Here is a 19,200-nt window from a genome sequence, read left to right on the forward strand (position 1 = left end):
TGGTCTGACACCTGTGAAAAGGAAGGAAGGAAAGTTTGGGTAGAAAGAGCTTTAGACTTCAGTGAAGTTCTTGTGAAGTCCTCCCAGGTTGATGGGACATTCCTGAACAAAGGTTTCCCATTAGAGGAATCCCACCTTGGACAGGAATCATCTAGCTCTGATACCACCGCTGTGCTTAGTAACTGGCTGGGAGGGAAGCATGTCCTTGGAGTAAATACATGGATCCAAAGGTGTAGAAGCTCAAGGCTGACAGTTAACTATGCTTCACACAGAAGTTTCTCTTAAAGATAGACCTGAACAGAGTACTCTCATGGTTGCCACACTGTATATTCCAGGGAGGAAGGGGTCTTATGTAATCAAGCTTTCAACCAGATAGTCTTCTCCTGGAATGGCACCATATCAAGGGCTCAGTATTGGTCTCTACTGCTGGTAGGTTAGACATTCACCAACGGCAGCAGCTAGGTCAGCCTCTAGGAAAAGGAGTCCATGCATAGTCTCTGCATTAGTTATCTATTGCTACATAACAAAGTACGTCAAAAGTTATCTCACCCTCAATATAAAGCCACTGACCAAGTGCTTTGTTAGCCACTTTGCAGCAAGAAGATTTCTCTTTCCAAGTGTCCTTTAGGGCAACCTCTAACTGGCCCATCGTGCAGCAGCAATCCCTATAGAGTTAACATCTACTTATTGTACTGACCCATCTGTGGATGAGATCCATATTTCCTTTCTCCATCACAAAACTTTGGTTGAAGGGAACCCCCAGGGAAGCCATAGAGTTGAAGGAGATGTGTTGGTAAAACTAACAGAATTAGAGGTCCTAGGAGTTCACAGGTAACTTCTGGATCTGCCTAGGCTCAATCCCAGATGTACCATTTTTGCACAATGAATTACTATTATGCCTACCCATAATGAATCCGATAACACTCCTCTGATAATTGTTGGCTTCGTCCCTTTAATTTCTTGGTGGCACATTATTAATTGTAAGTCTCTCCTAGGGCCCACAGTGTTTCTGGGTTGTCTTTCAAAAAGTGAGTATTTCTCTGCCACAATAGGCATGACCTATATGCCTTTCTGCTCTTCGGGTCTACCAGAGACTCCACACAGTATCCTTAGCCATGAGATGCGTCAGCATCATTGGATCTTCTGGTTTGTGTGCCACAAATAGTAGGGGAGCTTGTCCTGCAGCCCAAACTAGATGCAGAACCCCACTCTTGCTCTGTCCCCCACTCAAAGCTGCTGTGTTCTGCTTCACCTGATTAATCTGCCAGAATAGTATTCCCAAGTGCAGCATATTACTATCCCACATACTTGGAAAGTGATTCGAAGGCCAGGAGTGAGCAATGGATAAAATAAACTGGGAAAGAGGAAAAGGAAATGCAAGTGTGGTTTATTGAGTTTGTCAGTTGCTACAGGTGACTGGTATTTGATTCCATGGGATCAACTGAAGAGATTTATGAAATATGTTTACTGTGTGGAGAGCTAAAGAGGGGGAGCATTTGATCTATAGGCCGCTGAAGTACTGGGTTGTACACACATGTGAACTGAGAAGTTTCCCATGTGTCTCTCCCTTGTCTGTGGGGCTCTGGCCTAGGCCTGAAGCAAGGTACTTCCAGATTGCAGTCCTGCAATGCTGGTCAAAGCCTGAGTGTGGCTGGATGCCACCGCAGTAGCTCCAGTTAGAAGGAGGACCAAGAGAATTTGAAAAAAATGTACAAGTAGCAGAGAAGAAAGTGGATCTTCTAGATCTCTTTAGAAGAGATTCAATTCCTAATGATGAAGGAAACATTTCAAGTCTTACCAGCACCCAGACGTAATTATCAGAGGCACTTCACAAAAATGTATTTCTATCAGGAGTGCTTCCTTTATTTAAATGATCTCTCCAGGGATGTCTTCTCCAGTTGGCCACTTGGTTCTACTTAACAGAAGTATAGCATCAGAGCAACTGCATGTTGGGCCTATATAAGTCTCACTGAGTGCAGGTTGTCTCAGAGTTCAAGGAAAGTAAAGACATGACCAGTCTTTGGTTTGTGTCAGAATTAGAAATCTGGGGTGCCTGGGTGGCTCAGTGGGTTAAAGTCTCTGCCTTTGGCTTGGGTCAGGATCCCAGGGTCCTGGGATCGAGCCCCACATCGGGCTCTCTGCTCTGCAGGGAGCCTGCTTCCTCTTCTCTCTCTCTGCCTGCCTCTCTGACTACTTGTGATCTCTGTCTGCCAAATAAATAAATAAAATCTATTAAAAAATTAAAATTAGAAATCTCAGTCCCATATTTGACTTTTCTTTAACTCAGAAAATACTTATCTTGCATCTCCTAAGAACTAGGCATTGGGCTTGGTGTTGAGGAGACTAAGATGAATGTATGTGGCCTCTCTTGAGGAGCTTGTAGTCAGTTGGGAGAGAATTGCATGGAGGGATGGTGAGACGGAGTTTGTAGCTCTGCAAACATATGGGGAAAACAACTAGTTACTTGTGAGGGAATCTGCAGTGTTCTTTAGTAAAATATTACCACAACCCTCCAAAATCAGCAACGCAAGAATTGACACTCAGAGAGGAGATAACTACACTTTCTTCTTCTTGCTCTGACAGATTCCTCCAGTTTGGGGGGATCTCCTCAACCCTCTGTCTCAAATGTTGATAAATGTATCCCTTACAGAGTCTCCTATGGATTCATTCCTATAGATCACCTAAGACCCAGGCTGGAATATTTAAAAACAGCTCAATTAAGGTTTAGGGGTAGCAGAACAAAAGAACGCCAAACAGTGAGAAATGTACATTACATAGTTTGTATTTCTTTTTTTTTTTTCTTCCTTTTTTTTTAAAGTAGCCCAGCTTGGAACCTAACATGGGGTTTGAATCACAACCCTGAGATCAAGACGTGAGCTGAGATCAAGAGTTGGATGCCCAACTGACTGAGCCATTCAGGTGCCCCATTTTGTACATTTCTATATTCATATGAATGTGCATCCTACTGTGTTCTTAGTTTCCTGTTTAGAACCTCTTTCCCAGGTTACTTAATTATTTAATGAACCCCTTGTATGGGGCTTACTAAGTGCCAGCACTATCCTAAACACTTTACAAATGTTAACTTATTTTAAGCTTTATAACAAACTGATGAGGTGGGTATTATTATCACCCACATTTTAAAGAGGAAAAAACTGGGGTGTAGAGAGGTTAGTAACTTGTCCAATTTTACACAGCAAGAAGCAGAGCTATGATGTGACCTTAGGTAGTCAAGGCCAGAGTTCATGTTCTAACCACTACTGTAAACTCCTGACATTAGGGACAATTTCACCTGATTCCTTATCCTTAAGGGTGGGGCCAAACTCCATGATCTTAACCCATAGCCTCAAGTGTACAATATAATATAGACAGACACAGATAAACACACACTGTCCTTAAGGGCCTGGGCATACACAGCAACAGCAGCTGTCTTTGGATTATAGTGATTACTGGTTTACAGTAAAGTCACAAATACAAAATCATTAAAATAAAGGAAAGAAAGGACAAAAGGGTAGAGATGGAATTGGGGTTGGAAAAGACAGTCAGTGTTTACATCAGAAAACCTAGACTAAGGGAAACTCGTGCAAATCAGCATGCAACTTAGCTCTGAAGTTCTGGAAATCAAGGCAAAAAGACTATGAAGAGTACATGGCTTTTATTGCCTAACTGAAGGAAGATCCTTGACAGTTCCAGACCCCTACTTGCACAATCTTTTGGTTTGTGGGTTTGGCTGCTGTTGTTTCTTTGCCTTAAAGGGGTTCCCAGTAACTTAATGATTGACTAGATTTCTAACCATAGCATTTTGCTGGTTTAAGTCTGCTATTTTTTGGTTTTGTTTTGGAAACCCACCCCTGCCCCCCCACCAGTAGGTCATAAATTTGCTGTGTCACTTGAAATTGTGTTTCAGTGTGCCACCAGTCGGTTGACATTGTTTATTGAACTTCATATCTGCTGTGTATGGAACCTGGGTCTTGAAGGACTTTCAAACAATGATTTTTAAAAGAAATATACTAAAAATAAAATTTAATATTGGTTGCTTCAAAAGCATGCAGGCAGCATTGAATAAGGAGGGATCAGTCATGGTAGACTTTCTCCAGAAGGTGGGTTTTGATCCTGGATTTAAACTAAAGGTCTTGCACTGGCAGCGGGGGGGAGAGTGTTCCGGAGCTAGACATGAATGAGGAAATCAAGTGTAGTGAATGGAAAAGACAATCAGGTAGGGTAGATGTCTTTGAAGGATGATACCAAGAAATAAGAAAACAAAAGAGGCTCTGCCTTGCACCCTTTGGGGGACTTCATCAGGAAGAGGCTGTATGGAGGTGCACTTCTTTATGCAACAGACATGTTGTTTGAAAGTATAAAACAAGAGTCAAAAGTGGGGTATCTACTGCGCATCAGGCACTCAGATTTAATTTTCATATCTATTCTGTAAAGTGGGCATTATTTCCATTTTGCATACAAGGCAGTGGGCTCAGCAGTGAGGTTAAGTGGCCCATGTGCCCAGTGTTGTTTAATTGGCTCCAGTGTCGGTTGGTTTGTGTGACCTCCAAGCCCAAGCTTTGGTATGCCACATAAATTTTTGTAAGTTGAATATTTAAGATAAGCAAGTGGTGATGATTATTTTAATAAGTCCTAGAGTTATTTCCTTTGTGAGTTACATGTCTACAAACATGTTTTGCAAAGGTCCGAGGTAGACTGAGTACATGATGGTAGTTTATTTCATTAAACATACATTGCTTTGTCCCATTTGACACCAGACAATGACACCAAAAGTATCCTTAATACAATTTTTAGGTCATTCTATCCATTAAGCAGATAATTTCGCAAAGCAATGTCATGGCCAACCAATCTACCGGAGAAGATACTGAAGTTTCCCACCAGGCCCAGGCTGTGGAGACTGGGAAAATTGTAACTTGTGTCCACACTAAAAGAAAGGCTGTTCAAACACTAAAAGGAAGGCTGTCCAAGCGAGACGAGGACAGGTTCCACGAGCGGGAAAATGGCTGGAAGCGGATGACAGCAGGTGCAGAGAGTGACCATCCCCAGGCCCGCGATCCACCCGCCCGACCCCGCCCATCGGTGTGGGCGGCCGCAGGGCTGCGCCGGGGTTTGCGCATGCGCGCGGGGCCGCGGCGACTACGCCGACAGTACCACCTCCTACGCGCCGTCTTTCTCCGCGGTTACCCTAGCTCTCCACCCCTCCTTTCCGCGGCGCTCGAGGGATCATGGCCGATCCTCGCGTGAGGCAGATCAAGATCAAAACCGGCGTGGTGAAGCGGTAAGGAGCCGTGAGCGGCGCACACGCCAGCGCCTCGTCTCCTTAGCCTTATGGCTGCCCGAGAGGTTGGGGGAGCCTCCGCAGGCCCGAAGCGGGCTCCGGACTCCAGGCCTCACCTGGGTCTCGGCGGCCCGCGGGGCTAGGGTGGGGACGCAGTAAGGGACGCGTCGGAGCCTGAGTCCGCGGGCTGGGACACGCCCCTCCCCTGCCTTTCTCCTGGAAGAACCTAGCCGTTGGGCGGTGAGGGTCGGCGCGCCCCGCTCCTCGGGCGCCGGCGGTTGGAGAGACCCGGGAGCGGCGGCCGGGGAGGTGGAGGGGAGGTGGAGGGGCGGCGGCCCGGAGGCGGCGAGGACTCGGTTTGGGGTCCTACCTCCGGTGTGCGCGCACCGCGGGTCTCCCGGCCCAACTTGAATGGTGGGAGGCGGATCAGTTCATTACCAGCCCTCAGGTGGAAGTGCAAGCCCGTTCTAAACTTTAGAGGGGACGCCGAAATCCGGGCCCTTGTCAGAAAGGAGGCCTTGTTGCGGCCCTGTGATCTAACATGGCAGGCGGGACTCCCAGTCTCTGAGAACTTCAGCACACTCATCAAACTTCTGTGGCCTAACTCTCCCCCGTCAGCTTCCCCGAAGCTCGCCCCGGAGCTTGTGGGATGCTGTTTAAATAACTTCCTGGGTAGGCCACTCCTGTAATTGGCCGTAATTCTGAGTGCTGTTAGACACTTCAATACTTATTAGACTTTTATGGTTCAGACCCGAGAAATCAAACTTTTGGATGGGACATTCTCGGAAAAAGAGATAAACAGCCCCCAGAAGAAGCGGGTTATCTTGCAGTAGAAATAAATGTCTGGTCCTAGCCGTTTGGCTTCTTCCTCTTTGCCTACCTTTCCTCCCTTTGTTGGTATTTCCACCAGAGGAAGGACAGGCAAAGGGAAGAATAAATTCACTTACTGAGATGCAGCCTCTGAGGCTTAGCACAGGATTGCACTGTACTTTCCTAGAAGCTTTATTGTTACGGCAGTAGGAGGATTCTATGAATAGTGCTTAAATGCACAGCCTTTTCTCAAGTGAGACTCTTTGGGTTCAAATTTTGATTCTGCCATTTATTATGTATTGTTGAATGCCTTATATTGCGCCGTGGCTAAGTTGCCCCATCTGTACAATGGAATTAGTAGCCACCTCATGCACCTGTTGGAAGCAATGCCTGCTATGCTGTTTAACACAGTATGTGGCAAATAGCAAGTGGCTAGTAAATGTTAACTTAATAATATTATTTATGTACCTGTTTTACAAATGAGAAGCTGAGGTTTAATGAAGTTAAAGTAGAAAAACTAAACTTGTGCTAGTTAATGGCAGAACAGGGAAAAGATCCAAAGTTTCTGATCTACAACTGTTTAAACTGCAATGCTCTAAAAAAGAGTATTCTTAAAAAGATATGTGAAGTAGGAGGGAAACTGACATGTAAAATTGAAAATATAAATAATTTGCACTATCACTCACCCTAGAATTCTGTTGTTCACTTTTGCTAGATTTTGTTTATGTCGTCTTAGTAACTCTATTTGCCAGAAGTACCAGCGTAGGCCAAAAGTCATGAGAAATGACTTCTAATGGTAGTTTTGCGTTAATTACCTGTAAGATCTTGTCCTTTCTCATCCAAAATTAGTTCTAGTAGTTATATGATTATAATACATATTCTAGAAAAAACACACCCATTTAAATAATCTAAATTTTTTGGCTTTCAAAAATTGTCAGGTGCGTATGGAAATAAAGTTTAGTTTTCAATTTCTTTCAGTAGTAGAGCATTATCAAACTTTAATTTTGATTCTTCATACTTCAGTACAAAAAATTTATCGTTTTTATGAAACCCCTTTGTAATTTACTATTTACTTAAAATTTACGTATTTACTCAAATTGCTTATAAATTACTGGAAATGCCTACCACAGATTTTTTTTTTCGTAGTTTTTCTAATGACAGTTTAGTGTAGAACTTCCCCAGTTGTACTAAGAGATACATTCTTTTTTTTTTTTTTTTTTAAAGATTTTATTTATTTATTTGAGAGAGAGGCAGTGAGAGAGAGCATGATCGAGGAGAAGGTCAGAGGGAGAAGCGGACTCCCCATGGAGCTGGGAGCCCGATGCGGGACTCGATCCCGGGACTCCGGGATCATGACCCGAGCCGAAAGCAGTCGTCCAACCAACTGAGCCACCCAGGCGTCCCAAGAGATACATTCTTTAGAAAACCTAAAAGTTCTATTTTAACTGTTCATTATTTATATTTTACCTTGGTAGAAGTCATCTAAATCCATAAATACTGTTCCCTCTCTTCTGTTATTTTTTGCTGGAAAATTATTTTACTATGACTTTTTCCATCTTTTGTCTTAGAGTCCTATTTTTAAAATTACACATTTTACTTCAGCAAAGAAAAAAGTAGGTAACACAGATACAGCAACAACATATTAATAATTGTTAGGGTGGAATAATCATGGGCTTCATTGTTCTTCTCTGTATATGTTTAAAATTTTTCATAATAATAAGGTCCTCAAAGTTATTTGTTTCTCTCCTCCAAATTTAGTTTCAAAGACTTCTTGAGTAGTTTTATGATTCAGACATGTTTTGTGAACAAATTCAATGGTTTTTTTTAAAGCAGTGGTCTAAAACCCAATATCTATTCTCAGCACCTTTTTTCCTAGCAGATGTTAATTTCCCATAGCCTCATTTCCTTTCAGAAGTCCTAACTTCTATTTGAAAGAAGACATTTAAAGTTATCATTCCTGTCTCCAGTTACTTCAGTTTTTCTCTCCAGGAGTTGAGAGCCATTAGAATTATATTCTAGGTATTAGTCCTAGAGTTCAGTATCGGTGGCTCTCCTAGGGAGGGTGAATTCTTTAGAGTTTAGTGTCTAATCAATCTGCTAGAATACTTCAGGTGATCCAGAAGTTCCCCATAGTGGGTTTTAGTAAGAAATCTGAGTAGGGAGGTGGAAAGTTACTAGAGTATGGAAATGGGCAGTAAGTAGATGATGGTATTTGGCAACAGAGAGATCAATGAATGAAATATGAGAGTCTCAGTGTGTTGGCAAAATGGTGAAGGCAATCCAGTGATGGCAGCCATGTTAGCAAAGTAGAAGCAAGTTTCTTTTCCTTTTTTTTTTTTTTAAGATTTTATTTATTTATTTGACAGAGAGGGAGAGATAAGTAGGCAGAGAGGCAGGCAGAGAGAGAGGGGGAAGCAGGCTCCCCGCTGAGCAGAGAGCCCGATGAGATGCGGGGGCTCAATCCCAGGACCCTGAGATCATGACCTGAGCTGAAGGCAGAGGCTTAACCCACTGAGCCACCCAGGCGCCTCCTAGAAGCAAGTTTTAAGGGCTTGAGGGAAAGCCCTACAGAAACAGGCAGAAGCCTTATGGTACCCTAGACCTAAAGAAACTTAGTTATCTCATATGGTAACAAAGGGAAAGGATCTGATTGCTGGAAATAGATTTTGAGAGAGATTAGAACCCTAGAAACAAGGCAAGAGTCCAGTTACTAGGAATGGTTTGTAAGAGTTGGACAGCAATGAGGCTAACTTGTACTGAACCTCTTTTAAACATCCCCTTCCCAGTAACAGGATTGTTTTTCCAGAGCTAATTATGGCTGTGAGAGATGTGTGCAGTTTCTTCAAGCAGCAGTCTTTGTTCACATGTGAGTCATTATTTAATGAGTATTAGTGGGTTCGGGTCTGGCAGGCGCTTTTTAAAGTTACAGATCTGTGTTTCAGGCAGATTGCTAGACCTACTGCTTTCTGTCACTGGGTCACAGCTAATGTAGAAGTCCTAGGGGGGAGTTACCAAATACCTCTCCAATTTTTATTTTCTCCAGTGCATAACTGAAAATCTTCCCACGCCCTTTAAAAAAAAATACATATGTATATAAAAATATATAAATATTTATTTATTTATTTATTTATTTATTTAGGTGGCATCAGTAGTCCCAATTTGCCTGGGGTTGAGGGGTTTCTAAAACGTAGAATTTTTTTGGTGCTAACACTGGGAAAGTCAGTCAAATCAGGGTGATTTGTATTAGTACTTCTGTAACTAGCTAACATAGCACTTTTCTGTGTGCCATGATTTATTTGAAGGCTATTTGCTGATAATACAACTGTGAATTGAATGTAGTACCTTACTTAAATTAGAACTTAACTGTGTCCTGTACATATGAATCCTTGCCAGAGTAGTTTTCTGTATCAGTTTAAATTGTTAGTGATTTAGAAAATAACTTTCATTAAAGTAGAAGAAAATAGAGGCTCAATGTTTTAAATGTTGATACGGTATTTCAGCTCAATGATCTGTGTCTACCATAAATTCCCAAGTAGGATTTGTGTTTATAAAAGAAGTATTTTTTACTAGATTTATGGTAAATACAAGAAATACTCTTGCAAAAACAAACTGTTGTCATGGGTTTAACATGAAGTTTATTTAATAACCTTAAAGCCAAGTTATTTTCAGTAAAGCTTGCTAAATTAGCCCACTGGTGAGTGAATTAAGTGATTAAAAATACTTTCTTAAATATATCTTTTCATAACCATTTTAGATTGGTAGTGGTTTAAAATCCAATGTGAACAAAGAATGTTAGGGCATTGGAAATAGCACTGACATTGGCCCATAGTTTCCCTCTGATTAAATGAAAGTGACACCAGTAGATTAGAATGAGACTAGGACAATTCACACTGCAATTGTGTTAGTTTAACTTTAACAATCTTTTAACACTCTTGTTTAAATGTAGCTGACATACCATAATTACAACTCTACAAGCCTTGATTATAGAATTTTACATCATGAATCAGTGGGGAAATTGTATTGAATTTTTTTTTTTAAGCAAGTACCTTTCCCAAACTGTGGCATCTTCCCAAATGTTTATACCTTTACCTCTGATATACAGTTGTTTATGATATATATACTGTGTACAGCAGACATAACAGCATAAAAGGAAAATGTCCATGTTATTAAATATATATTCATATATAATGCATATAATATACTATATTGATATAATTGTATGTATATACTGAATACATTTATTGTTCTGACATAAAAGTGAAAAATAGGAATCATACGTATATTTGCAAAGACATAGTTACAGTTTTTCCCCTGTAGCTTTAGTTGTTTATATACTTCTTATAAAGATGGATAGAAGTATGGTGGACAGAGGTTTAGGATATAGCCCTGAAAATTTCCTGTAAGCTTTAGTAGTTTTTTTATCTTCTCTTCTCCCACATCATACCCCTTTGATTTGAATTAAAGTAAGTTCAGCCAAAATGGCCAACTTCCTGCCTTGAAATTTAGCCAACTCCTTTTGGAATTTTTGTAATGTATTCAGTTCTCCAAAGCGATGGTCAAAGGCAGTGTCAAAATGGATTGCAGGTGGTCAGCTCTTCACCACCTTCTGCCAACTACTTGGCAAGCAGTGACTTTTAGAAGCTACACAGCTGGCAACCAGATGTCTCTTCAAGCTGGAAAGGGAGTTATTTAAGGCCACTCATGACCATGGTTTTCCCAACACAAGCTATATTATTCTGTGAGTTGAATGTGGAAGTAAATGATCTTTTGACCTGTGTGTGTGTGTGTGTGTGTGTGTGCACGTGAGCGTGTGAGTGTGTTTTCATTGCATTTCTTGTTTGGTGGAAAATTTTGAAAATCTGTAGTAGAGCAAAGTTGGAAAATTTTGCTAATAATAACTAGTCCACAATCCTTAGAATATAAATGCTTGGATGTGTGATCTGTTTATTTCACGGTTCCATTTCCTATAATGATACTGTTTTATTTGCCCAAATAGAGCTGAGGTTTTTTTTTTTTTAATTTATGGTGAAAAAAAATTTTATTTAGATTTAGCCAGCTGGACTCAGTTTAGATGATCCCAATTTTGTTGGCAACATCCAAAGCATCATAGTCAGGAGCCATTCGAACATATGCCTTCTTCTCTCCATCAGGCCTGATCAGGATGTTGACCTTGGCCACATCAGTGTCGTAGAGCTTCTTCATAGCCTGTTTGATCTGGTGCTTGTTGGCCTTGACATTCACAATGAACACAAATGTGGTGTTGTCTTCTGTTTTCTTCATGGCTGACTCAGTAGTCAGGGGAGCTTGATGATGGCATAGTGATCAAGCTTGTTTATCCTTGGGGTACTCTTTTGAGGATATTTGGGCTGCCTTTGGAGACGCAGTCTTGCTTGGGTTGTTGGAACATAGGTACATACTGATGGATCTTTTTTTGGTGACTGTGGATGCCTTTCAGCACCACTTTCTTGGCCTTCAAAGCCTTTGCTTTGGTTTCAGCTTTGGGAAGGACAGGGGCTTCCTTCTTAGCTTTCAGCACCATCTTCATAAAAGGGTAGAGCTGATTTTTATTTTGTTGTTTTTTTAGGAGAAACTTTTAAAAAAAATTTTAGAGAGCGAGCGAGCAGAGGGAGGAGAGAGTCTCAAGCAGACGCCACGCTGAGTGTGGAGCTCACCACACTGAGATCATGACCTGAGCTAAAACCAAGAGTTGGATGCTTAACCCAGTGAGCCACCCAGGCACCCCTAGAGATTATTTTTAAATAACATCAGTCATATGACTGATTCAGAAGTCATTTATTTAGCAGCTTCACTCAGAACCGACATCTTATTCACTTGGTGTTAAGTGTTAAGTGTTGGCACTTAATAAGTACTCAACAGAAGTCTTTCCATTGAACAAATGAATGAATGGAACCTCATTCTGTAAGGATTTTTTGATACAATAAGCAGTAGGGAGCCCTTAAATCAATTATAGTATGACAGTATAATAGTTACTATAGCTATTTATTGTTACAGTTAGAGTTAAACAAATAGAATCCCAGGCTCCACTTAATATATACTACATATGGAACCCTAGGCAAGTTATTTAATCTTTAAAAGCCAGTTTTCTTAGCTGAAAAATGGGTTAGTGACAATACCTTTCTCATATTGTCATTAGGAGAATAAATAAGGTAATCATGTAAAAGTATTTTGCCCAAAACCCTGATTAGTAGTAAATGTTTAATTATGTTAACTGCGGTCATTATTATCATTACCACCATTCTGTAGATACATAAACAATGTGGATATAGGACATAAAGATGAATGATCTGATCCCCGGAGAGACTGTGAAACTTGCTTTCTTTTAAATTGTGACAAAAATGAGCTTTTTAGTTGTTTGTTATGTTCACTGATTGGCTGCAGAGAGAGAAGGGAGGAATATGAAGCTTGTGTTTTTGAGTCAGCTGTAGGACTTCGTAATGGCCATCTTTCTGTAAACTGCTGAGGCAGTGATGCCCTATTTCCCCTAAAAATCTGTTTATATCAGAGACCTTGTCTTTTTAACAGTTTAAAAAATACTGTATCAATATTACTAACACAATGTAACAAAGCCAGTTTCACTCTTAGTGCACTTCTGTAAAGCTTATTGTAGGGAAGAGTGGTCAAGGGAGTTTTTGAGAGGCTGTTATTCTAAAATGTATAAATGATTCACCACAACTATCAGAAGACATTATTACTCCTCCTCCTCCTCCTCTTCTTCTTCCTCCTCCTCTCCTTCTTCCTCTTCCTCTTCCTCCTCCTCCTCCTCTTCCTCCTCCTCCTCCTCCTCCTCCTCTTCTTCTTCTTCCTCCTCCTCCTCCTCCTCCTCTTCTTCTTCTTCTTCCTCTTCTTCCTCTTCTTCTAACCAGAACATTTATTTTGTAACTAATTGTTGAAATATTTAAGATGAACTGGATGCTGCAACAGCTGCCATCTTGGGTTTAGGTGTTGTTCCTTCACAGATCTGTGCCTGAATCTTTGGTGTACAATTTTTAGGTACCTTACTCAACCAGTCCCAGTGGGATTTCATCACTTAACCTTGGTGCTCCAGTATTACTTTCTCTTCCACTTGGCTAAGATAGCCACATTTGCCACAGGTTGACTTCCAAAGGTGGTAGGCCTAGAGCCACAGCAGGGGCACAACATGGGTATCTTACTGCTATACTTTCCAAATGATGAAATCTCCTTCTTCAGCTGTTTTTCTGTGGCTGAGACGAAAGAGCGACATTCTTAAAAGTCTAATGCTAGATTATAGTTATTTCCAAACCCTCCTTTATCTTTGGTTTTTATTTTTGTGGGTTGGTTTTTTGTTTGTTTGTTTGTTTGTTTGTTTTATTTGATAGAGAGAGAGTGAGCTTGCATAGTGGGGAGGGGCTAAGGGAGAGGGAGTAAGAAACCCAAGCCGACTCCACATTGAGCACAGAGCCTGATGCAGGCCTTAATCTCAGGACTCTGAGATCACAACCTGTGCTGAATCAAGATCCCGAGGCCTGAGCTTAGACTGCATCACCCAGGTGCCCCAAGATTTTATCTCTGGGTTTTTTTTTGTTGTTGTTGTTGTTTTTTAATATTTTATTTATTTATTTGACAGAGAGAGAGAGATCACAAGTAGGCAGAGAGGCAGGCAGAGAGAGAGGGGGGAGAGCAGAGAGCCCCATGCGGGGCTTGATTCCAGGACCCTGAGCTCATGACCTGAGCAAAAGGCAGAGGCTTAACACACTGAGCCACCCAGGTGCCCCTCTCTCTTTGATTTTAATAGCGGTAGGTGTGTGTCTATATGTGTTACTGTCCATTAAGTTACTTACAAAAATAGGCTCACCCATTCCAGGGGTTTTTTGAAATCAAAGAAAAATAGGAGGGTTATAGGTAAATTGAAATCTTATTATAAGCAGTAGGTAGTATTCTAGAGAATCTGTCAAAGTTTTGGGCTCCGTCCTTAAGGAATCTGTTAAGTTATGCAGTGTACATATGAATATTTATTCTTAGAATTTCCATGTATCACTTTATATAAATCCCTGGTCTCTAGCTTTATCCTGAACTTCAGACTCATTTTAAAGTATTGAATGAATGCCCTTATTTTAATTTTCACTTAATCTGTTTTCATTCCATCTGATTTCACTCCATCTAACACCAAACTAATTACCTTCTCAAATCTGATCCTCTTCACCTGTTTTCTTTTATGCAGAAAAGTAATAATTTTTTTTAAAATCTCATTTCTTTTTTTTTCTTTTCTCTTTTTTTCCTTTTTTTAGAGATTTCACTCATTTATTCGACAGAGAGGATAAGCAGGGGGAGCATCAGAGGGAAAGGGAGAAGTAGGCTCCCCACTGAGCAGGGAGCCTGATGCTGGACTCCCATCCCAGGACCCTGGGACCCAGGACCGACTGAGCCACCCAGGCACTCTGAACAATAATTATTTTATGCATAAAAAAAAAAAAAATCTGGAGAAAACACAATAAACCTGAAACGAAACACTATAGGTACATTCGAATGCCCCTTTCTAAGTCAGTTCCTCTCCCTCTTTACCTGATTTTTATTCTGAATTTGTATCGTTTCCATGCATATTTTAAACTTAATTTATATTGGAGATACATATGCCATATTATAGTATGTCCTGTGAACATTATATACCAAAATATATCTGGAAGGATACCCAGGAAACTAATCATATGGGTTGTCTCTTGGGAGGAAAGCTGTATAGCTGGAGGGAGGACAAGAATGGGAGAAAATTCTTATAATTTTAAATCACGTGTTACCTATCAAAATATAAATGAAGAAATTTTACATTGTAAATAGTATAACTATTCATAAATTTATAAATATTCATACCTACTAAATATTCCTATTTAACTCTAGGAATCTTTTATTACTTTCCATGCATATTAATGTTACTGTTTTTGAGACTCATGTTGAAACATGTAGCTCTAATTCATTGTCTTCTGTCGGTGTGCTAGTGGTTTTTTCATTATCAAGTTGATGAACATTTAGGTTTTTTGTGCATAATGTTACTGTTTTTGAGACTTCATGTTGGAATATTAGCTCTAATTTATTCTTTTGCAGTAGTGGTTTTTCTTTTTCGTCTTAGGCTTGATGGATATTTAGGTTTCTTTTCCACTCATTTTTCACTTTTACAAATAATGCTGTCATATGCTATGTTAATTATAGCTCCTAGTGCACACATATAACAGTGTAAGGCAGAATTTCCCAAGGATTGTGGGCCCTGAGTGGATTATAGGTGTCTGGGGATACAGCTTTCCTTTAACCTTTAGGATGGCCAGGTGTGGCAAGAACCACCTTGGGATAAATACGCGGAAGAGACTTTCACACTGAAGAAACAGTAAATATATAGGCTTGAAAAAGGGAGCAAGTGTGACTTGTTTGAGGAATAGCAACCAAGTGAGACAGAAGAGGAGACAGGTAGGAGACACACCAAAAAGTAGGAGGGAGAGAGTACAGTTCTTACGGTGTCTAATTTGTAAGGATTTGGGTTTGAGGCTCACATCAGATACCACCACCTCAGTAGAAGTTTCCCTGGATGTTTCTGAAGTTCGTGTTTCCCTGTCTGTGTTCTTAAAGAACTTTGTAGCTTTTAGTAAGATAGTACTAAAAATACATTATCTGTTGAATTCACTAGACTAGTGGTTTCCAAAGTATGGTCTAGGAGTCCCATGGGGTCCCTGACACACTTTCAGTGTGTCTGCTAGGTGAAAGTTATTTTCTTAGTAATACTGAGACATTATTTGCCTTTTTCACTTTTATTTGCTTACAGTTTTATGGTACAGTTTTCTAAAGGCTATATGGTATGTGATAGTGGGAGAGATTGAATGCAGAAGATGTGAAAATCTAGATGCTTCTATTAGTACAGACATTTAAAAAATTTGCAAAAATGTAAAACATTTGTTAAGTGAAGTAAATACATTTTTTTAAATTTTTGAAACTTTAAAAAATTGTTAATTTTTATTTCTAATATAATAAGTATTAATAGATATGATACATATAAATAAAAGCTCCTTGGGGTCCTGTGACAGTGTGATTTATAAAAATAAATATATGTTTAGGGCGCCTGGGTGGCTCAGTGGGTTAAAGCCTCTGCCTTCAACTCAGGTCATGATCCCAGGGTTCTGGGATCAAGCCCTGCATCGGGCTCTCTGCTCAGCAGGGAGCCTTCTTCCTCCTCTCTCTCTCTCTGCCTGCCTCTCTGCCTACTTGTCATCTCTGCCTGTCAAATAAATAAATAAAAATCTTTTAAAAATAAATAAATAAATAAATGTTTGGTCTCCCTTTCCATTCCAGACACAGAGCTCCTAAAACTCTTGGAATTTCCTAAATGAAGAGAGCAATAAAGATCTTTCTTTGTATTAAGATGATTTTTGGAAAGCCCCTAGGTAACTAACTGAAGGTTGGGGTTGTTGCCAGGGAACCAACTCTGATTAAAGGGTTAGAACTTCTAGTCCCATCCCCTGACCTCTGGGAGGAGAAAGGAGCTAGATGTGTAATCAGTCACCAGTGCCGGTGAGTTTATCTTGTTTTTTTATTTCATATAATTTTATCATTTGTATATTGGTAAGGAGTTCTATTGTTTAGTTATTTTTTAATTTTATGTTGATAAGATTATCCATATTTTTACATTTATATGTAATATATTTGTTTTGACTGTTGTGTATTATTTCATTGTCTGATACTATCACAATTTATCCATTCTTCTATTAGTGGGCATTTGGATTGTTCCCATTACTGTGTTTCTAGGTGCATTCTAGTTCATGTCTTTGGTAATGATATATAAGAGCTTTTCTTGGATATTTTTCCAGAAATGGAATTGTTAGGTGACAGGTCTATGAATGTTCTTCTTTGTAAAATCGTGCCAAACTGTTTTCCAAAGCAGTTACACCATTTTACCTTCTCAGCTGCATTATATGAGAGTTCCTTTTGTTGATCCACATCCTCTCCAAAGCTTGGTAGGCCTTAGTTTTATTCTAATACTGTTTTTATTTTTCATGTAGAAAAATTAAACTATTTTGATTATTTTTTTCAACAAGCATCCCCACAGATAGAGTAAAGGAGGTACGAAGCTTCAGCCCCAACCACATGCTTAATCACCCCTTTCTTCCTTGTGTAGAATAATGTATATGCCTCTGGCAACCCAGGGTTTTTTAACCTGGCAGAAAGGAGAGGTTCTTTTGAAAGATCCTTTGGAAAGTTGTCCATTTCCAGGACACTGCATTCACTATTGAATGCCTGCGGAGTGAGGGGAAGCTTGCAGGTGGGTCCTGAAAACCCCCTTGGTACTGGGTTGAGCAGGAGCCAAGGCTAAAGATGGCCAACAATATTACTTTCTAAATGACCTTTCACATGTTACTGTGTTAATTCTTTCGTTTTTTTCCCACTGTTATTGAGATATATTTTACATACAACATTGTTTTAGTCCAAGGTGCACAACATAATTATTTGATATATATGTGTGTGTGTGTATAGCAAAATGACTACCACAGTAAGTTTAGTTAACATCAGTCACCTCACATAATTTTTTTTTCTTGTGATGAGAACTTTTAAGATTACTCTTTTAGCAACTTTCGATATATAATACAGTACTTTGATGGTAACTGTATGTCACCATCCTGTACATTACATCCCCAGAACTTATTTATAAATGGGAGTTTTTACCTTTTGGCAACCTTTACTTGTTACTCCCCCACCCTTATTTCTGGCAACCACCACTTTGTTCTCTGTTTCTGTGAATTTGGTTTTTTTAGATTCCACATAAAATTGAAATCATACAACATTTTTCCTTTCTCTGGCTTATTTCATGGAGCATGATGCCATCAGTGTCCATCCATGTATTGCAAGTGGCAGGATTTTCTTCTTTTTTAATTAACATATGATATATTATTTGCCCCAGGGGTGTGTGAATCATCAGCTTACACATTAAGGATGTCCCTTTTTTTGTGGTTGAATAATACTTCATTTTATATGTGTATGTATAATTTACCCTTGAACAGTGTGGGGGTTGGGACACTGTGCAGTTAAAAATCCACTTAAAATTTTTATTCCTCCAAAACTTTACTAATAGCCTACTATTGACCAGAAACCTTACTGATAACATAAACAGTCAGTTAACACATATATTGTATATGTATTATGTACTATATTCTTATAATAACATAGGCTAGAGAAAAGAAAATGTTACTTAAGAAGTCATAAGGAGGGGCGCCTGGGTGGCTCGGTGGGTTAAAGCCTCTGCCTTCAGCTCGGGTCATGATCCCAGCATTCTGGGATCGAGCCCTGCATCAGGCTCTCTGCTCAGCGGGGAGCCTGCTTCCCTCCCCCTCTCTCTGCCTGCCTCTCTGCCTACTTGCAATCTGTCTGTCAAATAAATAAATAAAATCTTAAAAAAAAAAAAAAGTCATAAGGAAGGGGCGCCTGGGTGGCTCAGTGGGTTAAGCCTCTGCCTTCGGCTCAGGTCATGATCCCAGCGTCCTGGGATTGAGCCCCGCTCGCATCAGGCTCCCTGCTCAGTGGCTTCTCTCTTTCCCTCTGCTGCTCTGCCTGCTTGTGGGTCTATCTCTCTGTCAAATAAATAAATAAAATCTTAAAAAAAAAAAATCATAAGAGAAAAGTACATTTACAGTACTATACTATATTCAAAAAATATATATGAGTATGTTTTATGTGAACATATGAGTGAACCCATGCAATTCAAACCTTTGTATTTCACATTTTCTTTATCTCTTCATCTGTCACTGGACATTTCGGTTGTTTCCATGTCTTGGTTATTGTAAATAATGTTGCAGTGAATATGGGAGTACAGATATCTTTTTGAGATAATGATATCTGTTCATTCTGATGTATGATACCTTAAGTTCTTAAGTTTGGCAGGCACTTCTAGAGAAGGATTTTAATTTATTCTTGATAATGTTTAATTGTTAACCTATTCCATAAGTTTTATAATTGTCATTATCAAATCTAGCAGATGTACATACCCTTAATCTTTACCACTTGTTCCCCCAACCAAAAGCAAGGTGTTTATTTCCACTCATTTATATTTTCCTTTACGTATTCTATTTAGGTCTCAGATAGTTTTTTTAAAATTTATATTACTCTTT

General features: G+C 39.8%; 1 protein-coding gene and 1 pseudogene across 1 annotated transcript in view; one reads left to right on the top strand and one right to left on the bottom strand.

Moving 5' to 3' along the window:
* The first annotated feature begins 5,107 nt into the window (after nt 1-5,107).
* Nucleotides 5,108-19,200, top strand: part of TBCA (tubulin folding cofactor A) — a 75,784-nt gene continuing 61,691 nt past the window's right edge. Inside the window, exon 1 of the mRNA XM_032847940.1 lies at nt 5,108-5,275. Coding sequence (XP_032703831.1) covers nt 5,223-5,275 — 53 coding nt within the window. The 5' untranslated portion in view covers nt 5,108-5,222. The remainder of the gene's footprint in view (nt 5,276-19,200) is intronic.
* LOC116863536 lies at nt 13,002-13,923 on the bottom strand (annotated as a pseudogene).

The sequence above is a fragment of the Lontra canadensis genome, unplaced genomic scaffold (genome assembly GCF_010015895.1).
Source record: "Lontra canadensis isolate GAN:19392208 unplaced genomic scaffold, GSC_riverotter_1.0 scaffold4, whole genome shotgun sequence".
Lineage (NCBI taxonomy): Eukaryota > Metazoa > Chordata > Mammalia > Carnivora > Mustelidae > Lontra > Lontra canadensis.